Source organism: Pleurodeles waltl, chromosome 9 (genome assembly GCF_031143425.1).
Source record: "Pleurodeles waltl isolate 20211129_DDA chromosome 9, aPleWal1.hap1.20221129, whole genome shotgun sequence".
NCBI lineage: Eukaryota > Metazoa > Chordata > Amphibia > Caudata > Salamandridae > Pleurodeles > Pleurodeles waltl.
This window is the reverse complement of record NC_090448.1, coordinates 39,262,829-39,278,006: the sequence shown is the minus strand read 5'-3', so window position 1 is coordinate 39,278,006 and position 15,178 is coordinate 39,262,829. Positions and strand designations below refer to the sequence as shown.

General features: G+C 44.0%; 1 protein-coding gene across 1 annotated transcript in view; it reads right to left on the bottom strand.

Moving 5' to 3' along the window:
• The window catches only part of LOC138258905 (solute carrier family 26 member 6-like), a 269,592-nt gene that overhangs the window by 156,920 nt on the left and 97,494 nt on the right, over positions 1-15,178 (bottom strand). The window contains exons 4-5 of the mRNA XM_069206227.1: positions 5,242-5,352; positions 2,704-2,870 (exon numbers count right to left, since the gene is read on the bottom strand). Coding sequence (XP_069062328.1) covers positions 2,704-2,870; positions 5,242-5,352 — 278 coding nt within the window. The remainder of the gene's footprint in view (positions 1-2,703; positions 2,871-5,241; positions 5,353-15,178) is intronic.

Below are 15,178 nucleotides of genomic sequence, written 5' to 3'. Positions count from 1 at the left end.
AGTGCGCACCTACATGATGACGCCCTACCTCAATCCCACAACACCAGCAGAACGTAAATACAATGCAGCACACAGGGCAACCCGCAACGTGGTGGAGCGCACATTTGGCCTTCTGAAGAGTTGCTTCCGTTGCCTCCACAAAAGTGGAGGGGCACTACAGTACAGTCCAGAGACGACATGTAGAATAGTGGCTACTTGTGCAATCCTGCACAATATAGCTACAACCAGGGGCATACCTATTGAAATCAGTGACACTGAATCAGATGAGGATGACGATTCCATACCACCTCTACAGCCAGCAGACAGACCAGTGCAGCAGAGGGAAGGCAAAGGCGTGCCGACATCACACACAACCATTTCAGACGTGAGTATGAATGACAAAACTCCACTGACAACTGTACCTGAAGTGATAGAAATTTATTACCTTACGTCAAGTAATGAATGGTGATAAATGAAGTAAACAGGTGATTGCAAAAACTCAAATTAACAAAAGAACTGAGTCACGCACTATTACGTCATAGTGGCAACACCAGTGTTAATGCAGCAAGAGTCACTTTCTCCTCCCACGCACACCACTCGGGTGCCCAGTTAACTCACTGGCACCCTGAATGTCACCTTCTGTGGCAGTGCTGCGCCTGGCACTGCGCCGTCTGGTGTCTGCTGCAGGTACGGCCACACTACTGAGGCTAGAACTGTCCTCAGTGTCCCCCAAGGCTACCTCACTGGGAGTGGCAGATCTCTGTCCCATGACAAGTTCAATCACATTAGTGATGTGCACAAGGCCCTGTACCACGTCCCTGCTGGTGTTTGCAGCCTCCACTTGTGCCGCCACAGCGCGACGGGCGATGAGTGCTGTGGAGTTCGCCATCCTGTTGGAGTACCTGCAGTAGCTTGCAAACATTGTCCTGAATCGGTGTTCATGTCTGCGCCGGCTAACCCTCTCATGGCGCAGCTCCTGGTAGAGGTCACGCACTGCACTAGTAAGGTCCCTAGTGTCCTCAGAAGCCTGCACCTGTCCCTCACGCAGCTGTGTGATGTTGCGGTTCAGTGTATCAAGTTGCCGATGCAGGCCCATCATGTGTCTATTGTGGACTCTCAGGTTCCGGTCCAAACTTAGTATTCTCTTGTTTTGCAGACGCTGTTGCTGCAACATAGCAGCCTCAAGGCCCCCGAACAAGGATGGACCCTCACCTGCCTCATGCGGTTGCTGCTGGGACACTGTGGCACTCCTGCATTGTGCTGCCTGACCCCTGTTCTCCAGTATATGGCTGCGCCTGTCTGGTGCAGACGGTGTGCTTGGCCCCTCCTGCTGCACATCCGAGTCGCCACTGAAGTCTGGCAGTGGTAGTGCCCTGGGCCTGCGGTGCACAGTGGAGATGTGGAGGGACCCACTGGTGTTGGTGTCAGAGGGCTGCTGGGTGTCCGTCTCCCCTACACATGGACTGTGTGTGGCTGCTGGGCCAGGCCCACCTGCAACAACAATATGCGGCATGTCAGTTCTGTATGTTACATTATCTGTCTGAAAATGGCAATAAAGGTACAGGTACTGCTCTACATGGTGTTGTGTGTGTTGTGTTACCTTAGGTGTCACTATGCTTCATTACATTGTCATGCTACTGTCTGTACTAGTTTGTGGACCGCAACTCCCATAATGCATTGTTGTGCTGCTTCTAAGATGTGGACTGGACTACTTCACACACTACTTCACATTACATGCTAATTCCTAAGGGGCTTTTGTGCATACACATATTGGGTTCACACACAACATTGCACTTACCTTGGCTGGTACTCGGTTGACCGGAGGTGTCGATATCTGTGACCCCTGTCACAGCTTCAGGGAGGAGTGTTGATTCCACCAGGTCCTCCAGTGGTGTGGAAGGTGGTTCGGCTGGTGGTCCGCCACCTGTGCCCCTGGCCTCTGCAAGTCTCCTTGCCACCCTCTCCTTTGCCCGGGAGCGCAGGTCGTACCACCTTTTCTTAATCTCCTCTATGGAGCGCTGTGCCACTCCAATGGCGCAGATTTTACCCTGGATCTCAAGCCATAGCCTTCTCTTCTTGCTCTCAGGAACCTGGAGTAATGATTTCCCAAACAGGCGGTCATGGCTCCTCACTACCTCTTCAGTCAGTACCTCCAGCTCCTGTTCACTGAACTTGAGCTTGCGCTTCCTCTCTTGCTTCTCCTGTGATGTTCCTGGGGTCTCCATCCTGGCTCAGGTGTTTCTGCTCCTGCTGAGTTGTGCTCTGTGTGGCTGGTCTGCTCTCTCTCAGCATGCTGGTTTGGGTGTGGCACCTGAAACTGCCTGGGATGACTCATTTCCTGCTGGTGATGTCATCAGGCTCCTCCAGGTGTGCATTCTCAAACTTTCTCGCATTTCGCGATTTTTTACCGAATCGCAAAAAAATCGCAAATTGCGAGAATGCAAATTGCGATTTGGTAAATGGGCCTCGCAAACCACAAATAGTGATTTTTAAGAAATTGCTAATTCCGAATCGCAATTTTGTTACATAGCCAATTGTGACTCGGAAATAGCGATTTCTTAAAAATCGCTACTCGCGATTCGCAGACCCCAGTTTTCATACATATGGCCCTTAGCTCTCAGCCTCAGCACCAACTCCAAGTCCACCTCATTATTCATCTTCATCCCCTCCTCAGTACTCCTGCACCAGATATACCACCTCTGGCCAGGTCTTTCTAACACTTACTTGGATAATTCCCACCAGAAAAGTCATGGCAACCGCCAGCTCCACCCGGGCCTTGTCTCTGGCCACCGTGTCAAAGACTGTCCCATTTCCAGGCAGCAGGAAGTTCTCATTGGGCACCAGTGACTCTGTCAGACCGCCAATCATGACGGAAATAACAGCAAAGGTTCCTGAAAGAAGAAATGTTGGTTAATGGCTAACGCAAAGTAGTCTGAAGTTCCAGCAGCTTAGGTGGTAACACACACCCATCAACGCTTCCAGGGGCAGAAGAACACTGAGGTATAGATCAGGCTTTGTGGAATTAATGATATCAAAGAAGAGAGAAGAAGGAAAGAATAAGACAGCCGAATGACCCATTTCTGGAACCGCACACTGGATTTAATGCCACCCAACAAGGCCACTACATCACAGATGGGTACCTGAAAGATATTTTTTGGCAGATTTGTGTATCAATATACTTATGTGTCAACCTGCCTCTTTTTCTGGCTGCCTCTGTTTATATGCTATATGTTTTTGTTCTGTAACCACTGGAGTAAAATAAATGTACATCAAAATACTGGAAGCAGGAAGAACAGAAATCCATGGAATTTAAAAGCAACCTAATGATGTGTTTCGATGATCCACCGTTACACTCAATGGTCTTCATCGTTACCTTGTCCAAACTGGTGTCACCACATCTTTCTCCCAGACGGAACTGGGTCAAAGACAAAGCACACACTCACTTTCCTTTGTGGACGACTTTATTTTCACAGTAGCCTTAAGTGTTGACCCTCAGCTGACAGTGAAGTCCTAGCAAGGTGGAGGTTTATAATTCTATTCCCTAAAAACTTAGATTCTGTCCATGGGCAGCCCAACAGGGATAACTGAGGTGCTTAAAGGTAACCCTTAGGCTTCCACTGGCAACATAGCATTATCTGGTCAGACCAATACGCTCCCACTATCTGACCTCACATGGAATAAAATCCTTCCAGATCCAAGCCCCTGACATCAAATGGCCATAACAATCACCTTAGCCAATCAATTAGCCTCCTTATGATGGGACTATCCAATAAAATACAAGCGACCAGCCATTGCTTCTTAAGTCACAATATAACCCCCTAACACACATAATATCACAATGCCTTACTAATGTACCAAGTTGACTGTAACAATATGTGGGGTCAACCCAATAACCCTAATATCCAAGGTAGTTACACTATATCAAAAACAGAGGTTCACTCTGGAAAGTCCTGATTGGAGAGGCAACCTAGGTAAGCCAGAAAGTGTTCATATACAAGAAATTTTAATAGCAAACATTGTGTTCCCATATCAAATTACTGCCAACACATGATACTAAATTTCAAGGAGAAAAGTATTTACATTCACTGAATCATGAGGATTTTACAAAATTTGAAACAATGAAGCAAAACAATAATCCAGACAATCAAGGAACTCTGGGGCAAATGTGCAAATCTTTTTAAAAAATGGGCCCACAACCTGTATGGTTGGGTGGGGATCTTTACGGATTTACTTCCTAATCGCGGCATCTCCGTTAGATGGATGCTTCCTATTGCGATATTCTATTGCCGCTGTCTCAGGACTAATACTTGGCCTGTTACTTTATTTTCTTTTATCTTTAGTCAAACTCCTTAGGATGCTCTCTTTTAAATGTCTTTTTAATAAACTGTCCTGATGATGGCCCTGGTCAATTTCACCACTGGGCTGCAACAGAAGCCTTTTTTCATATAGTATGGACTGTATGGATTTGTTTGAGGTATAATTGGCTATGTCACATTTTCAATTGAATATTGGACATCATCATGTCTTATTCCTTCATTGCAGCCTACTGTTCTGTATTTTATTTCAGTTAATTTTGATTGCATCAGAATTCCTTAACTGTTCGGATTACTGTGTTGCTTCTTTGTTTCAAATTTATTTTGTAAAATCCTAATGATTATGTGTATTTTAATAATTTTCTGCTTGAAACTTACTGTTATCTGTTGGCAGTCATTTGACATGGGAACACAATTTTTGCGTATGAACTTTTTTTTGTATATGAACATTTTTGGCTTACCGAGGTTGCTTCTGCAATATCTGGATTTTCCCGAGTGAACCTCAGTTTTTTTATACAGTACTTGTACTGTACTAAGGCTAGATGAAGAAAACATCTGTGCCCAATGACAAATGAATATTCAAAGGTTTACTGACCAGGTAGGAAATAGTTCTCTATAGGAAACAGAAAATGAACAAGAAGAAAAAACAAAATAAAGATGAGGAATGGACAAGAGAAACTAGAAGACAAGCTGCCTCTGCCAAAAGACACTCTCAATCTGTTTTTTAGGCAGTTTGTTTTTCTTTACACATCTAAATAACGACCCCCTATAGCCGACATCAATTCATATCTGATTTATTCAATAATACTCGCTATGACTAAAAAGGACGAACAGTTAGTGAAGTGTTTTCTGTTTCACTCTTCCACTGACCCCCCTCACCAACTAGTTACCCCTCTGCCTCTGGGACAGACCTTTCTCCCTGTGAATCACCTTACAGTCTTCAGCTCACCTGCAGAGGTGTGTCTCGATGTCCCAAAAATAAAATAAATTAGGACCGGATAAAAAGAGGTATATAATCCGAAAACAGGGGGTAGTCCAGCCAGGAGAGCGTACGCTAAGCCTGCAATGACAAGAAAGAGACAAGTTTACTCTAAGGAAGACTTTAAGGGAAAATCGAACAATCGGGGGCATTGTGCATTGAGGTTTACAACGAGTAATTCACTTAAACAGGTGTCTCCAACCAGTCGATCGTGAGCTACCAGTAGCTCCCACACCCCTTCAGAGTAGCTCACAACCTGGAGTTAATTTTTAAATAAGAACAGGGTCACATCTTTCCATTTAAAGTTAAGGGAAGGCTGTTTTTATTTTACATTATTATCACCAAACTGCAGATAGCAGGGCCAGATAATCAGCAGTCCTGGAGTCAGATTTATGACCCAGGGCACAGAGGTTAAGAATTGATGCAGAAGGGTATTTAACACTTGAATAAAAGTCCTTGTCAGCTCAGTATTGGAAGTCAGAACAGAATGATGTTTCTCAATGCCTTTAAATCAAAGAAAATGAAAATGAAAAGTACCTTATAATTCAGTTAACTTTTCATTTTCATTTTCTCAAATTATTTTATTAAAGTTTTGCATTTACAAACCACAGGCCTCTTGCTCCCAGTGGCCAGTACAGCATTGTGCAATATCTATCAGTGAAAAATACAATCATTTTTAAAATGGGAGAAATTTAAAGTGTAAAAAAATGTTCCACATTATGAACTTTTTTGAACTTTTAATTTCTCCCATTTAAAAACATGGCTTTAAGTTTGTGCTATACCTGTAACGGTGCCACATATGGTGAAAGGTATGCCCTGTGCCACAAGTACCTTGACACCGGCACACGTGTTCATACATCCCCAATACCATGCTCACTGACACACATGGCAGCCCTGTCATAGTGCCCCAGTCAAAGTATTTTGTTCAAACCATAGTATCTGGCTCTATGAACATTAGGCTTAAAGTCAAGGAAGTCAAGGAAGTTTGGCGTGGGGGTGTTTGTTAATAATGAACAAGCTGTTTAGCCTTCAGTAGCTCACGATAATTTTCAGTGATCAGAAGTAGCTCTCGCCACAGAAAAGGCTGGAGACCCCTGACTTAAAAGAAGACAGCAAAGCAGCTCAGCTAGTCATTGCACCTGCTGCAAAGATCTGTAATGCAGGCAGCCTGAAGTTCAGCAGTTTGCTCTAGTGCAGGGCTGGCTCACATTGCATCTTTCATAGATCAATACACCAAGCAGAAGTTCTTTGGGTAATCGCAGCATTTACAGCACCTTCGTACCCATTTGTGGTCCGGGCTGTTTACAGAGTGTTGAGCATTTATATTTTCTGTATAACTTTTCCAATCAGAGGTCTAATGTATCCACGCCCTCTTGTTATTGTGGTGTATGTGTAGTACTAAGGTCACCAATAAATACTCCATCCTTGAGAAGTATAAGCTGAGGGTTTATTGTAACAAACAACCTGACACCAACCCACTCACCAGCCTCCACCCTCTCCGCCATCTCTCCTCGTAACTGCCATCCTCGCCTCCCACCTTCTAGAACCCCCACATCACAAAGAATGTTAAACATGTCACATCATAACACATCTCCTCCCCTTCACAAATATTAAAATTAAACAGAGTCACATATAGGAACATATAATTATGATAATAAAATAAAATTTAAGCATTCCTAAATAATGAAAATCATACATAAAATTGTTGATAGCCCTACAATAATCAAACACAGGAAATCATTTGAGTTTGTAAAATGTACCCCTAAAATGCTTTGAGGTACAATCCTCATACCTTATGACCTCACATAATCCTTAAGATATGCAGGTGGTTTGTGAAGCCTCCATACTCTGGCATTTGACTCATCTGCTCCTACCCTTAACTCAGACTCGCCACCTACCTCATTGTCACTCCTCACTCTCATTTCCTCATCGTTCATGAACATAGCACTTGAACAACTTTCCCCTTTCCACATTACACTCACCACCTTTCTGAAAGAAAGACACTTTCCTCAAATTCCACCTTTCCCCTCCTTCAAGAACAACGGAATATCTGCTTACTCTAATAACTTGCAACGGGCTGGTAAACTTCGATAAGCCACCTTTCACTCACCCAGATTTGACTTTTACTCAGTCACCTTTCTCTATTTTGTGATTGGGTCCATCAACACACTTTTCTAACCTTCTACCACTCAAGCTCACCCACTCCTTCAACCATGTAGGTGCTAATTTGGTTCCTGGAACTCTCCCTCTCATCTCCTGAAAAGGACATTTTTGAGAAACATTGTGTACAGTTGTACAATAGGCCCATATCAGTCATTCATCATTTCCCTGATGTCAAGATTGCTAACTAGTGCCATTTGGATAGTACCTTTTATCAACGAATTTGCTCTCTCTACCATTCCATTTTCTTGTGGATTATAGAGAGAAGTACAGGAATGTTTTGTCGCGTAGGCTACATTATCCTAATGAGGATATGGGCTGCAGAATCACTTGCACTGTGGGGTACTGAGTCTGAACCCACTACAAATGATTCCTGTCGACCTAATACAGGTTTTGTTCCGGCTAACTAGCAGTGCCTCATCTCCACCCAAGAGCAGGGATGATTGGGCAACTGAGCGCATGACACAATTGACTCCTCAGGGAAATTGTGGTCACTCAGATCTCATCCGTTTCTCTCAGTTACATTAGTCTCACATATACAAGGACAATCAGAGGCAGAATATATTTCAATAAGGTTTTTTTGAGGTAACTGCATCTTAGATAATAAAGAATGTACTGCAGTAATTCGGATGATGAAGCATGACAGGATTAAAATTGTGACAAGGAGAGTGAAGCATAAAAATAACTCTACTATATTGTCACTAGAATTATTCAAATAGCTCCTTCCTAGGCTATGTTAGAGCACAGCATGTTAAGCTCTAATTCTGCCCTTCAGGTTCCCCTGGGAAGACATCATCCCTCATACCTGAGCAAGAGGCCTGTAGTCTACTTAAGCAGCTGCAGCGAAGCACTCAGCAATCAGCATTCAGTTGTGGTCATCTGGCTGGAATCTCCCTCTAACATACATGGGTCAAAGTAGTGTTTTTATAATTAAACAGCTGGTGTTCCAAGAAAGGATTCCCCCGTAAGAGTGTGTATGTTTCTGTGAACATTAGAGAGCGTACCACGTTTGCCGGAAACCTATCTTACTGCAGCCTTGAGAAAAGCACATAGTGAAAGAAATGTCTTGTTTAAAAATACAGTGCTGGCGTAGGCAAAGAACAGCTAGGTAGAGAAAATAAAACAAGACCACAAATGTGGCTATTGTTAAAATATTAAAACAAAGCTGAATAAAATATGTCTAGGTTAAAGTGCACAGGGACAGGCCTAGTTTGCTAAAATAACGTGTATGAAGCCATAACTAAAATGGCTACACAACAGTTTGACTCCACATTGTTCAAGAAAACGAACCATCTCAATAGATGTCAACTGCGTACCATTATCAGTGATTAATCTTACTGGAATTCCTTCATCACGAAAAATATTTTCTAATTTTTGAATGGTTGTTTTCGTGGTAAACCTCAAACCTCAAAATAATCCATTTGGAGTATACATCCACTACAACAAGAGCATAACGCATATCTCCAGATAACTCATACATAGGACTAATGAAGTCTAAACAAATGGTGTGCCATGGTTTGCCCAGATCAACGATATGTCCCTCTACAGATTCGCTTCCAGCCTTCAGCCTTTTCTCACTCTCCTTACAGACCACGCACTTCTCTACTCATTCTACCACTTGATTATCGAAACCAGGCCACCAAAACTCACACTTTAATTTTTTCCTTGTCAAAGTCTGTCCCAAATGACATTTAAGACACATTTTAATCAATTCCACTCTTAACCCCCTAGGTAGTACAAAAAATCCCCTCTAATAATCACACAGTCTACAACCACACTGAGTTCATCCAAAATCTTGAAATATGGTCTTGCAGCTAATGGAACCACACTTTCCCTTGTGGCCCCATCACGTATCATCTTTATCACTACTGATAGTACTGCATCTCCATCCATCTCTTCTGTCCAGTCCCATATAGTAAAGGCACCTGAAGCACAAAGTACAGCGTCCTTAACCCAAGCTACTGTACCGTCTCGCTCATCTTCAACCAAATCACTAGCATCTCCCAATTTTTCCCAATCCACGGACATCCTTGATAGGCAATCAGCCTGAATGTTTTTCCAACCCTGAATGAACTCCACCATATACATATATTCTTTCAACCTAGCAGCCAATCTTGCAAGTCTCGCTGAGCTTTTACCTGCTCCTCCAGGTAATAATATCTTCAACAAAGGCTTATGGTCTGTCCTTAAGATAAATTTTGTACCCCACAAATACATCCAGAAGTATTCAACTCCCCAAGCAACAGCAAGGGCTTCCCTTTCGATAACCAAATAATTCTGTTCAGATTGCGTGAGAGAGCGAGAAGCAAACGCGACCATCTTTTCTGACTTTCCATGAATCTGTGTCAAGACTGCTCCTATTTCAGAAGCCCTCGCATCTACTGTTATAATAGATTTAAGATGTGTGTCATATGCTCTTAAGGTATTCGCTTCACATATTTCTTTCTTCATATTCTCAAAACACATCTGTTGACTTTCACTCCATACATATTTGTTTCCTTTTCTCAACAAAACTTTGAGAACTTCAGTCTTATCAGCAAAATTTTCTATGAATTTAGCAGAATATTCTATTAACCCTAAAAATGATCTCAATTCATCTTTTTCTTTAGGACATGATGATAACTTGATGGCATGAAGTAAATTCTGTTTGGGTTTAATACCTCCTTCAGTGACTGAGTAACCTAAATAGCCTACACATGTGGTCATGAATACACACTTGTCTTTGCTCAGCACTAAACTTGCTTCCTCTGATAGTCTCAAAACCTCCATAAAAACATAATGATGTTGACACACCGTATCCCCAAAAACCAGAATATCATCTTGAAAATAGACAACGTTCTCGATCACATTAAAAAGTCTTGCCATCATACGTTGGAATACTTGCTGCGGATACCAAACGAAATGGCATGCAAGGAATTGATATGTGCCTTCTGTAGTAATAAAAGCAGTAAGTGGCTTTGAACTTTCATGAAACGGAATCTAGTGATAAGTGCTTTTAAGATCTAATTTGGAAAAGTACTTCCCACCTTTTATAGTTGTCATTAACTCATTGATACTGGATAGTGGAAATATATCAACTACTACATTGTGGTTCAATGATCTCAAGTCCACACAAAATCTCAAACGTCTATCTGATTTTTGTGTGATCACTACCGGAGAAATCCAGGGAGATGTTACTACGGGTTCGATCACTCCTGACTTAAGCATATCCCCCAACAGTTCTTTTACCTTTCCATGCACAGCTATAGGCATACGCTTCACCTTATGCTGCACAGGAACGGCATCTTTCTTTAGAATTATCTTATGCACATAACCTCTCAAACATCCTAGACTTTCCTTAAATAGTCCATCTGCACTCCCCACCACATCATCTAAGGACATGTCCTCCACCACTGTGACCTGGGCAGAAGCTCTTAGAATGACCACTATGTTTAAATCGTATTGATGTACCCAGCCCAAAATAGCCGGACCATCAGTTGACACATAAACTTTCCCTGTAACTTCTTGTGAGCCAAACTTAATGGCCCCTTCAAAATACCCTAATATTTTAACGGTTTCATCCTGATAGCCTCCTGGATTGATGTCTTTAGGGATTAGTTTCTTGCCACCCCAAATAGTTTTGAAAAGACCGTCTAGGATTATGGTGTACATTGACACCGAATCTATCATTAGTTTATCCCTGCTTCCACAAATTTCGAAATTTGCCATTGGTCTTGTTAAAAGTCTCTTGTAACTGTGATCAACGTGATCTACCATGACTGCATTGTCATCCTCCACTACTAAGATTCTATCTGCACCCATATTTGAAACTGCCATATCCACAGTTCCTACTCTAGGCTTAAAACTTCCTTTATGTTGCTTACTCCCCTCCTAGCACATCCTTGCAATGTGTCCTCTGCACTCACATCTCCTGCATTCTTTATTTAATGCATAACACTTCTTGAAGTCAGAATTATGATAGATGCTCCCACACCGACTACACTCTTTGCCTTTACCCTAAACATAACTCTTCATATTTGAGCTGCTTTTTTTAAGCTATTTTTTGTGACAACATTTATGCCCCTCTCAAGGCTACCACTATGGCTCCTCAGAGCCGCAACCTCACCAGTGAGTTTGGCTCTCCTGCTGAGTTCTTTCATGCATCGTTGTGACTGCTCAATCACTTTGGCCATTTTTACTGCACTTTTTAGTGAGGGGTTCTTATCTGCCCATAATCTTTCTTGTATCTTTTTATCTTTACATTGTTCTATGAGTTGATCACAGATTAACTCATCTTTCATAACACCAAAATGGCATTTGACTGACAACTCTCTAAGTCTGGAAACAAATTCCTTAATATTCTCATGCTTAGCTTGTGATTGCGTGTAAAATTTGAACCGAGCCATGGCTAAGTTAGTTTCCTTAGCAAACCTAACTTCTAGTCTTTTCAAGGCTTCTTTATATGCATTATCCAGAGGTTGTCCATTCGGTCCTAATGCTACAGGTAAATATTTAAATATTCGCTGACCTTCACTACCCAGGGTACTCAATAAGAGTGCCTTTTTCCTGATCAGAGAGTAATCCTGACCATCCAATGCGAGAATATAATTTCAAACATTTCTATCCAGCCCTTCCAGTTTATTACAGGAACTCCTGGTTGACTTAGGAAAGTCGGACGTGGAGTAATTGTACTATGTGTGGCCATGATCTTTTGAATGATATTATATGAAATACAACAGATGATTTACAGTTTTTTTAGGCTATTATGCATGTAAAGGACAGATTTTCCATGATAAAAAACTAGACTTAATACTGAAAAACAATATGTGAGTATGAGTTATTTTAAATTAATATCCTTTAGGTGTGCCAATCGCTGTAAATCAGCACAAACTCGCCAATCCCCAAGTGTTAGATAAGGACCCTTCAATCCTTCTGTTGATTGATCGAAATGAATCAGCACTATTTAGGCGTGCCGATCACAGAACTCAGAAAAGACAAAGGCCCTCATTACAACATTGGCTGCAAAAGCCACTTACCGCCGTGCAGAAGACCGCCAACACACCGCCGCGGAATTCCGCCACAGCTATTATGACCCACATTTCAGAATCCACCAAAATTCAGACACCCACACAAGTCCGCCACACCAAAGGTCAGTGATAAACTGCCGAAAACAAAACCTCCACCGTCACGCCAACAGAAATACACCCACACTATCACGACACACGAATCCATGCGGCCGTCTTTCAACCGCGGTATTCCATTGGCGGTACACACCGCCGCGCTCAAAATACACACACTTCTACAAAACACAGCCACATTGGACAATTCGAAATACACACACCTGATACACATACACACACCACTCCCACAAACCCACTACAATATAAAACACACACCCACATCGCCCACAAAACCCTACTACCAAAAATTCAGAAAGAAGGCCAGAGAGAGACAGCACCAGCAAGAACAACAGCATCCACAGACACACAACACCATCACCCACAGAACTTCCACGCACCTCACACAACACACCACTACATATCAGCACACTTATCACCACACACTCCACCCCACACATCACCTACACCACCCCATGACACGGCAAAGACACCCCAGGTTCTCAGAGGAGGAGTTCAGGGTCATGGTGGACCCTCCGGGTGAGTAGCGCGCTATACAAATTTCTTGATTGATTGATTGGTTGATGGTGGAGGAAATCGTCCAGGTAGAGCCACAGCTATTTGGATCACAGGTGCAGCACACCTCAATTGCAAGGAAGATGGAGCTATGGCGAAGAATAGTGGACAGGGTCAACGCAGTGGGACAGCAGCCAAGAAATGGGGAGGACATCAGGAAGAGGTGGAACGACCTACGGGGGAAGGTGCGTTCCGTGGTCTCACCACCGCCACCTCCCCCCCACAACTAACAACATGGGAGGAGCAGGTCTTGGCGATTCTGCATCCTGAGGGCCTCGCAGGAGTAGGTGGAGGAATGGACTCTGGTAAGACAAATCTTAACTATTATATCCCCCACCCTACCTGCATGCCAGCACATACCCCCACCCTCACCCTCACCCCCAGCACTCAAACTCCTCACATATGTCCCAACATCACAAACCACCCATCCCAACACCAAGCCCTGCATGCAACAACAAAGCATGGACACCAATCACTAAAGCATGCCCACTGCACATACACATACAACCCCCTAAACCATCATCACACAAGGTCCCACACAGGGATGCAAGCACTGGGGTACACGGTCACCCACCCATTGCACACCATGACACACACAGATGTAATAACCATCCTTTTATACCCCTGCAGGACCCCTAACCAACGTCACCAGACAGGAGGGTACACACATGTCCACACCACCAACAGAAGAGGCCCACAGTGATGACAGCAGCTCTGTCCAACTGGATCTAGATGACCAGCCCGGCCCATCGAGGACCTCGGGACAGTCGGTTCCCCTCACCCAGTCACAGGCCACCACAGACCTTCCCCCCTCTGGAAACACCAGCACAGCACCCTGTGGAGGTGCAGGTCAGGGGAGTGGTCACTCCCCTTTTCTTTGTCCAGTTTCGTGCCAGAGCAGGGCTGGGGGTTCCCTGAACTGGTGTAGACTGGCTTATGCAGAGATGGGCACCATCTGTGCCCATCAAAGCATTTTCAGAGGCTGGGGGAGGCTACTCCTCCCCAGCCTTCACACCTATTTCCAAAGGGAGAGGGTGTTACACCCTCTCTCAGAGGAAGTCCTTTGTTCTGCCTTCCTGGGCCAAGGCTGCCTGGACCCCAGGAGGGCAGAAACCTGTCTGAGGGGTTGGCAGCAGCAGCAGCTGCAGTGGAGACCCCGGAAAGGCAGTTTGGCAGTACCCGGGTTCGGTGCTAGAGACCCGGGGGATCAGAACGGCATTGGGGTGACAATTCCATGATCTTAGACATGTTACATGGCCATGTTCGGAGTTACCATTGTAACGCTGTACATAGGTAGTGACCTATGTACAGTGCACGCGTGTAATGGTGTCCCCGCACTCACAAAGTCCGGGGAATTTGCCCTGAACGATGTGGGGGCACCTTGGCTAGTGCCAGGGTGCCCACACACTAAGTAACTTTGCACCCAACCTTCACCAGGTGAAGGTTAGACATATAGGTGACTTATAAGTACTTAAGTGCAGTGGTAAATGGCTGTGAAATAACATGGACGTTATTTCACTCAGGCTGCACTAGCAGGCCTGTGTAAGAATTGTCAGAGCTCCCTATGGGTGGCAAAAGAAATGCTGCAGCCCATGGGGATCTCCTGGAACCCCAATACCCTGGGTACCTTAGTACCATATACTATGGAATTATATGGGTGTACCAGTATGCCAATGTGAATTGGTAAATGTAGTCACTAGCCTGTTAGTGACAAATTTGGAAAGCAGAGAGAGCATAACCACTGAGGTTCTGGTTAGCAGAGCCTCAGTGAGACAGTTAGGCATCATACAGGGCACATACTATGAGCACTGGGGCCCTGCCTGGCAGGGTCCAAGTGACACATAGACTAAAACAACATATATACAGTGAAATATGGGGGTAACATGCCAGGCAAGATGGTACTTTCCTACACCTAGCATTTGAGCATTTGAGCTGTTGCTGTGGGTGTGGTGCCGCAACTCCCTCTTTGGAGTTTGGATCCTGTAATATCCACTTTCGTTTGTTTCTAACCCTACATGGTCTGTGGTGTTTGCTTGATGGGATGCTCTCATTCTTTTTTTGGCTAAGTCCTTTTT